This window comes from Dermacentor albipictus, chromosome 5 (genome assembly GCF_038994185.2).
Source record: "Dermacentor albipictus isolate Rhodes 1998 colony chromosome 5, USDA_Dalb.pri_finalv2, whole genome shotgun sequence".
NCBI classification, from domain to species: domain Eukaryota; kingdom Metazoa; phylum Arthropoda; class Arachnida; order Ixodida; family Ixodidae; genus Dermacentor; species Dermacentor albipictus.
Genome location: NC_091825.1, coordinates 133339147 through 133355030, shown reverse-complemented (window position 1 = coordinate 133355030; position 15884 = coordinate 133339147). Strand labels below are relative to the sequence as shown.

Below are 15884 nucleotides of genomic sequence, written 5' to 3'. Positions count from 1 at the left end.
CACGAACTGCGCTTACCTAAAACGGAATGCATCTTGGGCTGTTGGTTACCTCTTCACGGAAGTCGTCTTACAACCATTCGAAGCCGGGGCCATTGCCGGCTTGTCCTGCGAAGAGTACAATCCCAACTTCACCTTGAAGTCGCTGATGCAGCCTGTGAACGAGGGTCTTCGCGTGGGGAACGGGTTGTAGTTCTCGCCCAGCGCACGCCTCGGTGAGGTCGGAGGGGTGACCCGCGTGTCGCCGACGTCACCGGAAAGAAATCTCTGTCGCCGAATCGACGGAAGCGACGTCGTCGTGGTCCCGTCGCCGCCGACCACACCCGAGCCACAAGACTGTCCTGGAGTCATCATGGTGGCGTCTGTGCTCAGTGACCGAGCGGTCTTAGGCCTAGCCGATTTCTCGCCGGAGTGAGCTCCCAGCGCCGTCGCTGAGCCCTCGGACGCACAGCGGGCACCTCGCGTCGTGGATGTCGCGTGAGCCAGACTCTCGAAGAACTTGGAGGCGTCGAACTTGAGCGAGGACTTGCGGGGTGCCCCCTCGGGAGACCGCGGATATCCGGAAGGCGCTTGCGCCGAGTCGTGGTCCCCGGAAGCCTCGTCCACGGCCGCTTTACTCTCGCTGTCGGCCACAGTGTGCACGCCGGAGTCCGGGGACACCTCCTGTCCCAGCAAAAATGCCGATCTTCGAAGTTCCTTGTTGGGAGACATTAGGTGCGAGCTCGAAGTGCTCGATTCGCTGTACTTAACACAGTCTTGGCTCACCTCATGGCTGGCTTCCTGGCTGGCTTCCTGGCTGGCTTCCTGACTGAGGTCCTCGTCGGCTTTCTCGAAGGTCATTTCGTTCAGCGTTGTGAGCGTGTTGCAGGTGAGTGAGGAGCCGCGTCGCTTCTCCCCGGGGAATATCGACTCTCGGCCTGACGACGACTCGTAGGGCAGCAGCCGGCTATCGATAGATTCCTGGCTGGCCCTGAACGAGCACGTCCTGTCGTCTCTCATTAAGCGAGGTCTGGGAGGTGCGCCGTCTCCGGCTGCTGCGTCGCCATCGTCAGCCTCTTCCGAGATGGACCTCTCGTAACGAAGTGACGCCTGTTGGTAGTCGGTGTCAGACGATCTCCAGCTGACGTCGTTAGACGTGTTCCTGCTGTCGTACTTGTAGTAGGACCATTTTCTCAGTTCTCGCGCGGAGACGCTGACCTCGCTACTCGCCGAACCCCGTTTGCTGGAGTCCCTGCGAAACCTGTCCAGTTCCGTTGAAGGCGAGTCGCCGCTCGTTTCGTCCGAGGTATTGGTGCGCTTCGGTGGCCACCGCGGCGGAGACCCTAGCGAGAGCTTCCTGTCCACGTCCTCTGAGGAGGACCTGTCAATGTTGGGCGAGAGCCGCTGCGTACCCAGTTCGTCAGTTCCTCGTCGGCTGGTGTTTCGCAGTGCCATTCGCTGAGCCTGCCGATCGGACAGCGCCGACTGGCTGAACTTTTTGGACAGCCTCTGGAACTCTTCGTCCGAGATTTTGCAGTTATTTGCACGTTCGTCAGATGGCTTCCGGCTACCGGTTTCCGACGGCGGTGGCGGACCGCTCGACGAGGACGTCGTTAGACAGGCGTCACTTGAAGATTTCCAGCTCGACGCCTCGGAGGACGTCCTAATGTTGTATTTGTCCGAACCGGAGAGCACCATGTTGGAGAACGTGTTTCTCGAGCTTTCTGTCTCCGAACTTAGGGAGTCGGGGGCGTGCTTTTGTGGACGTTCCTCTTCTAAAGAGCGCGACGAGTCATCTACCGCGGAAGACACCTCTGCTAAAGAACTGACAGTTTCCACCTTCGAGCAAGATTTCTCCTCCTCCTCTTCTTCTTCTGAAGACAAGCTGACCGACGAAGAGTTTCTTGAGCCGTCGCTCTCGTCATCCGGTTTGTAGGAACCGTCGTCGTCATCGTCTAGGCTTATCGGTTCCCGGTGCCTCACCAAGGCAGCGCGGGCGCCCGACTTTCTTGTAGCGGCCGTCGCAACAGGCTTAGACCCTTCGGCCAGACGTCGCGGAGGCTTCGGCTGCGCGCTCTCAGCGTCGTGACCATCGTGGCGACGCTTGGCCCGCCTGTCGCGGCATTCGTCCTCCTCGGAGGACGACGAAGATGACAACGAGCTGTCGGAAGTGTCGTCGTATGTTCCGTTCTTTAACCGGCGCGAGGGCTTCTTTTCCGGCATAGACGGCGGGACCTTCGAGTCGGCGTCGTTGACTTGCTTCTCGGCGCTTAACTTCCTGGCGGGAGGCGCTTCGTCGGGCGACGAAGACCTGTTGTTCTTGTCGTCGCAGAGTTCTGTGGACGAAGAACTCGAGCTACTGCTACTGTCGTCTCTCCCAGCCTTGAGCTTCTTGGCTTGGTCCCACGAGAGCGTTTCGACGGGGATTGGGTCCCTCGTGGTCACTCGAGGCGACGCCTTTCGCGCCGCCTTACACGCGGCGGCGGCTGAAGCGGAGCGGGCGCTGGCAACTGGCGAGCTCGAAGGCGATGTGCTCGATGTCGTCGAAACCGGCACGGCAAGACGAGGGGACACTCGTGTCGTAGTTGTGGCGCCACTCGCCTGTGTCGTCGTGTAGCTGGCCGGCAAGCCGCTGGGCACAGCGTGCGTCGGAGGCGGCGGCCGTGACCTGCGTACGATTGGCTTCTGGCCGGCCAGAAGGTTGTTTACGGGAACACCGGTCGATAGCCTATGGGGGCGCGTCGATGCGGGAGCCTGGAGGCTGCCTGTGAGCAAAGTAATAATATGACAAAATTAACATCCCATCGAAACTCAAGGCTGCTATAAACACTACAGACCGTAGCTCAATGTTTTGATGTTTGTGTCAGTGAAAGCCAATTAAAAGTTCACTACGGAGACACACGGTGCGTTGCACTGCCGAGTATACCAAGTGACGACCGCGAATAAAAAATCTGGCTTCAAATTGTTCGAGCACAGTAAGCTGGGAGAGTCAGTGGGATGGCATGGCACAAACCAGTGCCACAAACACACGAACCGAGAATTGTCTCCTGCGAAGTCTCGTCCTCTTTTCTTGGTCCGTGTGTTCGTCGCGCTGGTTTTCATGATTCCACAAACGAATCACGTTAGATGCCTGTTTTTGGGTTACGAAAACGGGTGTTCTGTGTTTCCAACATTGTACACAGTACACAGGTATACACAGTAGCCTCACCTACTAGCCAACCGACTTCTAGCCAAATTTTCTTGCAAAGCTAGTACAGTGTATACAGGGTTGCGAAAGCTACAAGCACCACGAAAAAAAGAAGACACAGATAGAAGGGCAGAGAAACAGACAGAACAAGCGCTGCAATCGTTCTGTCTATTTCTCTGCCCGTCTGTCTGTGTTTCATTTTTTTCCGCACTGCCTGTACCTTTCCCAACTATGAATACATACCAACTCACCCTAATTTTGGTAGTTTCGAATATAATGTATAAACATAAACCATGCAATACTGCGGAACCATTTACCCGACGCCATTGTTATCTTTGCTCTTAAGCCTAACGCTAAGCCTATGCAGAGTCCGGAATATTTCGCTGCACGTGTTCGAACGAAGGTTTTGCGCTCACTGCTGCACTGTTCTTGCTCACATTTTTTCAGAAGGATCGCATTTTGGTGTCGACTTCGTTTAACAAACACTTCCACGAATACTAGCCAGTTTTTTTTTCTTCTAAGAAACAAGTGCAAATTTGCCTGCACATATGGAGATGCGAGCTGCTGCCGGCAACGGCGCAAGCATAAACTTGTGTCGCCGCCCGCAGACAGCCGCAGAAAGCACTGTTTCAGGGAGGGCAGCCGCGTGTTCCAGGAGCGGGCAACACGCGGCAGCCCTGTCTGAAACGCTGATTTCTGCGGCTGCCGGCAGGTGGCGATACAAGTCTGTGCTAGGTAGGGTGCCTCGATGCGCGCGCCCCCGCTTAGGGTGAGGTCACCCTTTGAACCAGCCGGCGCCGCCTAAACCTGTTTTCGCGCGCTCCCTCCGCCATTGCGTTGCCCGCGTCGACTTCGCCGCGCTGCTGTGCGGGCGTCCTCGAAACGCTGCTGCGTTCGCGCGGCTTTCATCGGCGTAGAATGCCTGGATGTTGTGTTCCTCAGTGCTCCAACCATTCGAGAAATGGTTGGAGGATGTTCCATTTTCCAAGGGACCCAAAAAGGCGGCTTCTGTGGCTGGTGCGAGTCAAGCGTGACAAGTGGCAACCGACGAACTCCTCGTGTGTCTGCAGCGTAAGTGCCACATGTTGGTTCAGTGCTGTTTTTGTTGCGATTTATTTGTATTTTGTTGCGTTTGGGCAGCTAAGTGTCGTTCAATATTCTTCTTGCTCGGCTTAAAAAAGCTGCGTGAAACACTAAAACGAAGTAAATGAGTTTCACTACAGCGCGGTACAGGCCATTGTCTGCCGCTTGCTTGTTCGCATCCGAAATTGCACGACACGTGTCCGCTGGGGAATACGTACCACGCGTGCTTTCGCCGCTTCTTTTCATTCAAAGGTAATTGCCTTTACTAGGCGCTTGCCAGCGAATTGCGGTCTGGGCCCAAACATTGCATCAAGGCACAGAGCATGAGGACAAGCAAGGGCACATAAGCTGTGGCAATTACTGTGCAAATGGATGGTCCAGGAACCAATTTTGATTAATTCACTCACGATTTCTGAAGTTGTTTTTGACATGTGTGCGGCGTTGGGTAGCTTCCGCTGCCTATTAACCGGACGCTTCGTCCTACGACGCCGCATTATGTCAGTAAATGAGATTAACAGAGATCGTTGTTATGTGCAGATTGAGGCGCTCATTCGAGTAATTCGCCTGATATTTCGACTAATTTGTTCTTTGGCCTGTTAACCCGACGCTTCGTTCTGCGATGGCGGATTAAGTCAGTGAATGAGATAGACAGGATATGTTATGTGCAGATTGAGGCTCTCATTCGAGTAATTCGACTGATATTTGGACTACTGTGTTCTCTTGCGTGCTGCCTTCATTGTTTTCATTATCGAGCCGGAAATGCGCCGCTAATTTCAATATCAAATTCATCTGCAGGCTCATTTCGAAGCCAGCAGCTTCGAACAGAACCGCGCGGATGGGTGGAAGAAGCTCAAGCCTAATGCTGTACCAACGGTGTTCCCATTCAAAGGTGAGATGCCTCCTGACCCTGGTATTTGTTACCACGTTGCTTATCGGCTCATTATCTACATTTGAAAAAGTTATGTGAGGAAACGATTCATGCGCATACATATTAAATTTTCTGGCGCGCCTTCTATTCTGCTTTTAGTTAACACAATCTTAAATATATGTAATGGGCATTTTTTCTTATTTATCTGTTTCCAGAACTTCCTAAAGAGCGAAGGCCACCAAGGGAACGAAATGCACACGTGCCTGCATTATTCAGTGACGACGCAGCCGCACACAATTCTTCACGAGAAGTGAGAAACGTTCTTCCCTCAACTACGCAGGAATTTTCTCCCGCTGATTCTTCGTCAGACGGGGAGATAAATGAGAGATTGGCGGCTACGGAAACCAACAATGCTAATGGGCAACTTACTTCGACCCCCAGGGATGCACGGCTTCAAGAAACTGCAATAGTTACTGCGACCCAACCCCTCGATTCTGAGGCAGCTGAGCTTAGGAAGAAGATTGCAGATCTCACAGCAGCCAATAATAAGCTTAGACAACATCATAACGAATCTAAGAACACTGTCAAAAAACTACAGATGCAGGTACGCAAGCTGCAGAAAGAGGCAACTAATTTCTCACGAAATACGAAGTTTTTAAATGAAGACCAAATTCGTGCTCTTTCTCGGAACAACAATCATGGTAATTCGTGGTCAGCGCAAACAGTAAAGCAAGGTCTAAAAATTAAATTTGCTTGTGGAACCACCGGGTATGAAACACTCAGAAAGATTGGCTACCCTCTTCCATCCAGCAGAACGTTAGCAAGAAGAATTCAGGGCCTGAAGTTTCTGCCAGGTATCCTGCATGAAGTGATCGACGTCATGAGGTCGAAAGCAGAGGGAATGGAGGACGTGGAGAAAGACTGCGTTCTCTTTTTAGATGAAATGGAGATAGCACCCGGATTTGAACTCGACCGTGGCGAAGACGTGCTTCTGGGAGGAACGACGTTGCCCTCAAAGCCTGAAGAGCCAGCCAATCATGCTTTGGTGTTTATGCTAGGTGGGGTAAACCAGAGATGGAAGCAAGTGATAGCCTATGAATTCACTGGTAGGCACGTGGACGGCTCTGTACTCAAGGCATATGTCCTGGAAATAGTGCAGATATGCAGCCAGATTTCTCTAAGAGTCCGTGTTATCACATGTGACATGGGTGCAGCAAACCGCGCTATGTGGAGAGAATTTGGCTTTTCGAGCCACCGCCATTCGACAACTTCGTGCTCAATACCTCACCCAACCTTAAAAGGGAAGGAACTTTTTTTCATCTCGGACCCGGCACATGTCCTTAAGAACCTGAAAGGACAGCTTCTAAGCTCAAAAGTTTTCACACTCAGTGATACTACAGTAAGCAGGAACGGACTGACGGCCTCGAAGGTGAAATTGGAGCATGTACAGGCCGTCTTGGATTATGACGCAACCAACGAACTTAAGGTAGCACCAAATTTGTCAGAAACCCACATTAGTTGTGGGCACTTCACCAAAATGAAAGTAGGAGTCGCTGTCCAGCTCTTCCGTGAAGCCCCACCAGCTATTCGGTTCCTAATAAAAGAAGGAGTGATTGAGCCAGAGGCCGAAACAACAGCGTGGTTTATGGACCTCGTTTCTAGGTGGTATGCCCTCATGTCATCGCGTCATCCCACCATGGCGCTAAGCCGCAGGAACATTACTAAATATCATGCCGCCTTGGACACACTACGCACGGCAACAGACACCATCAGAGAACTGAAAATGGGCACTGGATCTCAGTGGAAGCCATCGCAAGCAGGGGTCCTAATTGCGACAACGGCTGTCCTTCGCCTTCAAGAAGTGCTTCTTGGCAGTGAAGGGTATGAATTCCTCCTCACGAGCAGGCTGTTGCAAGACTGCCTAGAAAACCTTTTTTCTGTGGTGCGGCTCATGAAGCCAGTGCCCACTGCGTATGACTTGAAGTGTGCACTCCGACTCGTCAGCGTCAGCCACTTTCTTCACACTCCGAGATCAACAAGCTACGAACTTGACGACCGCGAATACCTTGTCGATCTGCTTGCACATAGCAAGAAGGAATGTGCAGAAAGCGAAGTCGATGAAATCAACGACACGGAAATTCTGTTCATTGAAGAGCTCACGTCAACCGAGTGCCGCATCTTGTTTTACCTTGGCGGTTTTATTTTGAAAGGAATTTTGAAATCTATAACTTGTCCGCAGTGCAAGGCTGCTCTCCTTGGCAAGCCTGACGATCAGTATGCTTCCCTGACTGCACTCAAGGAATACGTCAGGGATGGGCAAAACCTCGTATATCCAAGCGCTGATGTCATGAAAACTTTAAAAAACTACGAGGAACATTTCACCGCTGTCAACTCATGGTGCACAGGCAAATTTTTCACCATGAAGTCGCCACTTCGTTCTCTGATAGCCTATCTCGAAGGCATAGACAAACCCTCAGTGAACACATGCATGGCTCACAAAGAACGAATAAGCAAAATGCTGACTGCTGCATATGCCAGAGTGAGGCTCCGAATTCATCTCCGACAAATTCCGAGCACTCATCCTAGTGGCCACGGAAGCAAGACTTGTGCAGGGGTCAGCCTTGCGTAAGCAAGCTGGAATCTGCAGTTCTGCGAGCCTTTTCCTTCAAAGTCTGAAGTCTGCATCTATATATATAGTGATCACAACTATTTTATCAATTACGGTCTATTTAACATAAATGTCGACTTTTAAAAAGTGCAATAATGTTCAGTGTTCACGTTCCCATTAAACACAAATCTCTAACTTTGTGTGTTTTCATAAGCACTGAATAAATGATTTCATGTTTGCTTGGGTAACAGCTTTTGTATTCATCTGGCTGTTACCAGACGAAAAGGGGACTTTATATTTTATTACCGTTGCTGATGCTGTTTCTTCAAAGCGTGCAGAACCAAGACGTTGTTGCATTGACCGCGTCGGCTGAATTTTCTTACCGATCAAATTCACTCACTTGCATTGGGACATCAGTGAGGTTTCCCATGCAATCCTGTTTACCGCGCCTCCGTTCACGAAGAAAAATGCCCATTCAGCCTTTTAACGCCCTCCGCATAACAGCGCGGGAGAAAGGGGGTTAGCCCCAGTCGCTGCCGAGCGTGAGATAGGGAGCCGGAAAGCGGAGGAGTCCGTTCTCCGCGAGAACGAGCATGCAGTGGGAGCGAGAATGGCGGCCGCCGTAGCAGACGACGCAGATGTCCTCACCCTAAGCGGGGGCGCGCGCATCGAGGCACCCTAGTGCTAGGACTGGCTATGCGGACGCCATTTTCCGTATAGACGAAGCCAGTTTTTCATTCTTGTCTTGAAAAACAGGCCAGTAATGATGCCAAGTGTTATACTAAACGAAGTCGACGCCAAGATGCGATCGCTATGCCAAATTTGAGCAAGAGCAGTGCAGCGGTGAGCGCAAAACCTCTTTTTCGAACACACGCAGCGAAATATTCAGGACCCTGTATATTGGATTAACTCAGTCACCTAGTTAACTAAGCTAGGAGTTAGGCCTAATCCTATGCTTAGGAAAAACTGGTGGGACTAGATTTACCTCCGCCCTTCTTGTACAACTGTATGTCCCCCATTACACGACGTTATAAGCAGGTTGCAGGAATAAGAGCGAGACAGACGAACATAATATGTAGAGAGGGATTACGAATTTCTACACGACTTTATCCAGTTGAATCCAGGTCCGAGTCCGGTGGTCTTTATGAACAGAATAAAAGCGCAAAAAGCAGAAGAAACTATTAAATTTGCTCACTTGTGAGAATGATGTGCGCTTGGCGTTGTCGCTGTCTGAGTCTCGAGTACTGTCTCTTGAGTGTCGAGATGTCCAGAGTCATCCGGCTCGGGTCCAAGGGGCTAGGCAGGGAAGCGTGGACGGCTCCCTGGCCTAGAATTTTTAGGACGAGACAAAGAAAGTGCATTGTGTACGCAATGAATTAAGAATCCGTACTTCGAACGAGCCTTTACGCTAGTGTATAGGCTTACGACAGCCAAGGTAAACTTTAATCTGCTTATCTCATTAATGTTAGGGTAGGTTTGCTCAATTTCAGTCGCAGTAAGCATGAAGATATATGGTAATATTTCCACCTACTCAATGAGACGAAGGTTGAGGATATAAATATGGCAGGTTTCCGATTCAGAAAACAACACACACGATATTTGTAATACGGTTTCTGCCGTACCGAAGTAGACAATATAGCCCTTAGCACGCGTTATTTTGGTGTCCGGAATGTACAATTTCGCTTGCACGCCCATATAAACACAACGTAGGCACAAAAAGACATATAACATGCGTAAGGTGCAATAACTTCATACAAAAACTACCATGCAGAAAGAAAGAGAGAAAAAAACTGAGCGCAATCATACAAAACTGTATGTCCAATCGTGATCTATACCATTATTCGCTGTCATTTTTTTTTTCACGTCGACGCGTCGTTTCACCACAGTTTTCACGACCTTCGCATTGCTTTCGGCTAAACTGGCGCGTCGCTCATCAGTTCCGTCGCACACGTCAGAGGCCGCTGCGCTGCTGGTACGTTGTTGCGTTCACGGTTCACGTTTGCGAAACCTGTACGTACGAATTAGGTGCGCGCCGTTCCTAGACAGCTTCGCTTGCTCACCTCTGTTCTTAGCCACGAGAAAGGCGTTCGAGATGCCGCAGAAGGCGGCCGCCACCATCATCTGGTGGTCCGAGTCCGCGTCGTTGTCCTCGTCGTCACCCAGGAAGAGCCAGAGCCCATGGCGGCTCGGCGCCGTCGGAGGCGGCAGGGGCCTGATGTTGTACGTGTAGCGGTCGCGCAACTCGGAGAGCTGCGGGATAGGCACCCTGGACACGTCGCAGATGGCCTGCAGAGGGCGACACCCGAAGTCCGACGGACGCGGGGCAAGCGCGGGCCAAGGCGTCACAGCGTCGGCGACACAGACCATTAGCGAAATGCGGTTGACGAACCCATGAATCGCGCCAAACCGTGCCCGTTTGCCAGGGGTTGACATTCGGAATTCGTCCCGACGGTCAGGAACGCGGAGCGGCGCAAGTCAAATTGCAACCCAGGGATGCGGCCAATGGCAGTTGGTGTTCGTTGAGAAGGTGTCGTGATCCGACAAAGGCAGGAAGGTCACCGTTCCGAGGATCCGCGAAGGATGGCAAGCCAAAGAACGAAAGGATAACGGGCAAGTCGTCACACACCGAGCAAGCGGATCCCCGATGCAGCAGTTGGGATGAGTTTTTACGGGGGCCGTCCGATGACGTGATGGCGAGGACATGGAAAGAGAGAGCAAAAGAAGAGGGAACGCGGATTAGTAGCCGAGACATCATTGCGTGTGCGCGTATATAGCTGCAGCAAGTAATCGTTAATATTTTAAATGTGTAGCGATATCCTAGCGTCACAATCTTCTTCACTTGTCCCATGTCAGGCTTTCTATAATAAACGCGCGCTGCACCTACATGCAGTGCACCTAACTGTATGGCCTATAATATAGTTCGTATGGCGCTCTCCGATTAAATCCTGTTTTCAAAGGTCAGAGCGTAGAGGTAACATCCAATCCATATAGTCTTCAGCAGCCCCAAAATTACGCGAGCTTCACATTTACAATGAGCTTTAAAATGTTGCACTTTTCAAGCTTCAGTATACACCTTTTTCGTGCATCGCGTACTTGCGTAGCCTCTAGATAATAAGCAGGAGTTGGCGAAGTTCACTGCAAGCAAAATCGGGTTCTCAGCCCTGTAGCTAGGTACCTAGTCCTACAAAGCTTATAAGCGTCTAGACGGGCAGTAAAGAAGATTAGCTTCGTAACGCTCTTCTCGTTAAACTGATTGATACGATCGTATGCGAGCACGCGAGAACTATAGGCGTCCAGAAATTTTACAAGCGCTTGTTAGGACATTTACATGATTTCGTACGTGGATTAGGTTATCAAATGCCACAGCGTCTGCATTACATCCGCTGATCACGTCTAGCTACATCAATCACTATACAAACTGTTTCTCATTAGATGTGGGAGGTTGGGGCCTGTAGGAGGCGCCAGTTACTTCTCTTCTTTAGCATGCTGAACATGCTGGACATGCTGGACGAGCGCTAAAGCGGAGTCAGTCTCACCACGATGAATTCGTGGGGGTCCTTGACGCCGAACTCGACCATCTCCCGGGTGAGTACGCCCATCACACTGTAGAACTCGTCCGCGCTTCCCACAGTCATGATGCGGCTGCCCGTACGAGACATGCAAGGAAAAGAGTAAAATGAAACAAAACTGGCGTCAAAGTCTGACTGAAAAGTTTCAACAAGCCATGCTTAAAAAAACCCTTCTGGAAGCAGATAAATGTTGCGCGCACCACTGTAATCGTTCAGTGAAAATATTAGTGACGGATGTACCTGTATTTTCCAGAATTTCGTCGTATGATATCGGTGATTTAATACGTCGGCGGTGAACTAGCAGTGAAGCCTGCCGTGGCAAAAATCGTCGAAATGACGTTACGTTATAGGAGCTAGCTTCGTCACTCACCAAATATATACTCCTACGAATCTCATTGTGTGTCTCTCTCTTTTTTTATTTATTTAGAGCTTTGCATCGCGATTACGAAAGAAACCTTCGCGATAGCACTCAAGGTTGGTATTCGTGTATTCTACATTTCTCAATAGTGTGATATACGAGGAGGATGGTAAAAACGAGCTCGATGACCTGTGCCAACATCAAGTTTAAAAGGGGTTGCTGCTACATGCCTTCTCTTTTCCTCATCATCGTCATCACCATCATCACCGAGGAGCGAGACGAGTCAGTAAACGATGCTCTAACGCGGTGTAACCTGCGGCTCATCTTCACTTGCTCACGTCGGCACCAGCCTGGATCTCTGTGCCACGCCATTCGGAAACAGATCATAGCGCAGGGATCTTAGCTGTCCACACTATCCTTCACGTCCAGATGTGGTTACACGGCGTTTGCTATTCGCGAAGGCGAAGAGAGGCAGGCGCGTAGAACACCGAAGCGGTGCAGCGAAGTGCATGTCGTGCGGTGAAGTGCTCACTCTGCGAGCCCCTCCCAGATGGTGATGGCGGTGCGCAGGAGCACCTCGTTTCCCTCCAGCAGGATGAGGTCCCACACGCGCACTACCAGCGAACGCGGAAGGCACGTGGTGAACAGCGTCAGGAACCACTGCATCGTGAACACGTTCGTCAGTGGGGGCTCGTAGTTCAGACCTGCGCAGGAGAAGGGCACGCGGCCACAGCGTGTTAGTTATGAGCATAGTTGGTCTCGTTGTTTTTTTATGCGTAAACATGTGTTCATGCGTGCCGCATGAGAGATATGACATAGGACGAAGAACATGCGAACAAAGCTCGTTAAGGGTCTCGAAATGTCCTGAACCTGAACCATCGAAGGTTCGGGAGTTGTCCCTATATATAGCGGAACATTTTAAGAGTATTACATGCCGATGTTTGACAACACACATGCACTGGGTAAACACAGGTCGGAAAAGAGCACAACAGTGTACTTTCTGGGGCTTCTTGAATACAAAAAAGCAGACAATCCATCAGTACTTCTCCTATCGAGCTCTCTTTCTCTCTCTCTCTCTCTGAAAAAAATAGAAAGAAAACTTCCTTGCTTGAGTAAGAAAGTTGCAAACAGGAATAAGGTGCCTTAGAGAGGCTTGCCAACACTTCGACAGGAAGGCCTATCTTCGTCATAGGACAGGTCCTCCTATCGAAACGTTGGCCAACCTTTCAGAGGCGCCTCATCCCTGTTTATAACATTTATACCATAGTGCGATAATCCGTCTTTGGGCCCCTTTTCTTATTTTGCTTGAGCAATAGGATGCGTGGAAAGCGTGGGTAATGGGTGAGCACGAGCGAGGTGTTCCCTAATTTCGCCGCAGATGACAGCACTTCAAGCATGCACTCTTTTTTGTCGTAAATCCAGTCGATGTCGAGCCCTCGTCTTGCGCACTTTGGGTCTCTGCTTTCTTGGCGTTGTTAACATGCGTCACAATTCCAGCAGTCAACTCGCCTAGCTTTCAGCAGATGTAGCGTAAACAAACGCATAAAGTGGCAGTCAACTATACATTTGTCTTGAAAAGTGAATTTGTGCAGCGAAAATAGACAGGACGACATAAAAGAACACAAGGGAACTAGACGGGCGCTACGTCACCCGTCTAATGTCGGTTGTGTACGTTACTGTTTTATAGGTTTGCGTTGCACAAACTCCGCTTTCAAGATCAATGTACCAGCCAGCCCTTGAATACCTTGGGCACAGAGTCCTAGCGAAGCTATAGCGTCCCGAAGACTTAGTAGAGCATCTGTCAAGACAAAGCAAGGTTCCAAATGCCTAGTGCATGACGCAGCCCAGGAAACCTATCATGTAAGGTCAAATTGGATTTTAAGTTCACTGTAAAGACCGGGAAACTCGTGCACGTTTGAATAACACGTTTCAAGTCTTAGCACACATTTAACACCCTGCTGAGTGGTGATTGCGTCTTGCGCAGTTCGTAAAAGAAGTCGATCGTGTAGGAAAAGTTTCTGCTTTATATTTAGATAGAACCACAGGCAAGCCTTCGGCTATCTGTTCGGTAAGTGCTTGTATTTTTCTGCATGCGACATGTGATAATAATAAGCGCAGCAAACAGCTATTCCTTCGACTGAGAACTCAGTGCGGTAGCAGTTGTGCCCAAATTCCCCAATGTCAACAATTCTGTGCAATATTCCTACAATACCGTCCGTGTCCCGAACTGTATGACACGATGACAAAACCACGAGAAAGACGACGGTATACGACGACGATGATGGCGGCGTGAAAAGAGATGAGGTAGACACGGTTGCAGCAATGACAACAGTGTGGGCACGACGACGGCACGATGGCGCACTTCACGACATATCGAAGCGGCCAGAGCGAACCTTATTCGTGCTACGAAGTGCTGTCACGGTAAAATTATGTGTATAATATTGGTATCCAATGCTGTGCCAACCGCGATTCGCGAATTCGTGAATTGAAACATGACGACGCGCGCCACACCGTAACCGAACGGACGCAAGCACGGACCAAACCCAATTCTGAATTCTTAACTGCAGTCGCAGTGTAAGAACCCTGTAGTCAAGTCAAACGGTGGCCCAGAACAGGAGCTCGATACTATATACTGACCGGCCTTGCTCTCCCCTGCCTGAAGCCTGTCGAGATGCGTGGCCAAGTTGCTGTGCCTCAAGCGGAGCAGCTCGCGAAACACGGCCATGTCGACGGACAGGCCGCGAAGGTTGTTGGCGAAGTATCCCTCCGGAAGCACGCCTTCCACCAGGTAGATCATCATCTGCAGAGATCGTCATCACTTCGTAGGAGTTTCAGCAGCCGCTTGAGTTGTGCCCGGTTTTATTTTTTTTTTCTTTCGTTCCCTTGCGTCTAACGCACCTTGAGCGCATCCTGGTCGCACCACTCCACCACCTCCAGGACGAAGGCGGCGAGCAGGTTGAAGCCCTGGCAGTAACCCACGGACTTGTTCCAGCGCGCGTACGCCAGCAGGACCCGCTTGAGTAGCGCCTGGTTCTGCTCCGCTTGTTCGCCGCTGAACAGGCTGCAACCCGTACGGTGGAGGTCCTGCACCGGGAAGATCAAGAAACTCGACACTTTGTCTAATTACTGCATCGCTTGCAAAATGAACTTTTTGTTTTCTTCTTATTTTCTAACGAATGTCTTTCCGAGGACTGCAGAGTTTCTTTTTTTTTTTAGAAACACGAATATTGCAGAACGTTTGGCTTATGTTAATGTGGACGCCAATACATAAATGTCTTTTGACCCGTCTAATACTTGGGCATGGTAAGACCCAGTGTCTCCTATGCTGACATAGACAGGGATAAACACGTGATAGCCCACACACACACACAGACACACTCTCTCTCACTCACTCACTCACTCACTCACTCACTCACTCACTCACTCACTCACTCACTCACTCACTCACTCACTCACTCACTCACTCACTCACTCACTCACTCACTCACTCACTCACTCACTCACCCTCTCTCTCTCTCTCCATATAGATATTTAGAAAATGTCGTCACGGCTTGTGGTCCGCAGGAATGTCAGCCGCGCTTTCGTGGCGCGTAACGCGCAGGTGGTGCTTTGCCATGGGTATCACCCAGCACCTGGAATAGCATGTCATTCGAACAGCCAGGCTAACACCTCCAGCATATCATTAAGGCTTGTATCTCTCTCTCCTATATTGAGGTTTAAGCCTTGGAGCATGCCTTCTTTATTGTTTATTATTTATTTTATTAATTTTTAAATGTTACTTTGTATATTCTTTTTTGGGGGGGGGGAGGGGGGAGGGGCTGGACGGTGCACAGGCACTCGGCACTGAGACACATGCTCGTTAAGGAGTATACGAAGCACTGTAAAGAGGCATTGGGTAGAGCGGAAGATCGCTCGCTTTATCCTCGAAGCAAATGTCCTGGCGTCCTGGCCTCGCAGCTCACCAGCCTAGAAAGTCACAGAAGATCGTCTACAGTACCCGAAGCCGACAGACTCGAGTGCCAAGCCGTAGACACGCTGCGCCTTGTCTAGAGGGCGTGATTAATCTGAAGTCCTGTCTTTGCGCTTTCTTTCAATCCCCGATCTTTATTTCTACGTATACGGTGGCAAAGAGAAGACAAATTCTAGGTATCTTCTGTGTATTTTCTTCCCTGTCTCCATCTTTTCCATACCCCCTAGTTGTCCTACACAAAATGGCCGACTTCTCATTTGCTGCA

The 15884-nt window shown here is 50.4% G+C and overlaps 1 protein-coding gene across 4 annotated transcripts in view; it reads right to left on the bottom strand.

Annotated features, from left to right (window-relative positions):
- Positions 1 to 15884, bottom strand: part of LOC139060106 (platelet binding protein GspB-like) — a 210595-nt gene that overhangs the window by 2233 nt on the left and 192478 nt on the right. For 2 of the 4 annotated variants that reach the window (XM_070538933.1, XM_070538937.1), the window contains 7 exons: positions 14548 to 14733; positions 14287 to 14449; positions 12182 to 12353; positions 11259 to 11364; positions 9783 to 10008; positions 8918 to 9049; positions 17 to 2741 (listed from right to left, as the gene is read on the bottom strand). In XM_070538933.1, the coding sequence (XP_070395034.1) occupies positions 46 to 2741; positions 8918 to 9049; positions 9783 to 10008; positions 11259 to 11364; positions 12182 to 12353; positions 14287 to 14449; positions 14548 to 14733 (3681 nt within the window). In that variant the 3' untranslated portion in view covers positions 17 to 45. The remainder of the gene's footprint in view (positions 1 to 16; positions 2742 to 8917; positions 9050 to 9782; positions 10009 to 11258; positions 11365 to 12181; positions 12354 to 14286; positions 14450 to 14547; positions 14734 to 15884) is intronic. The other 2 variants (XM_070538936.1, XM_070538935.1) reach the window with 2 other exon arrangements.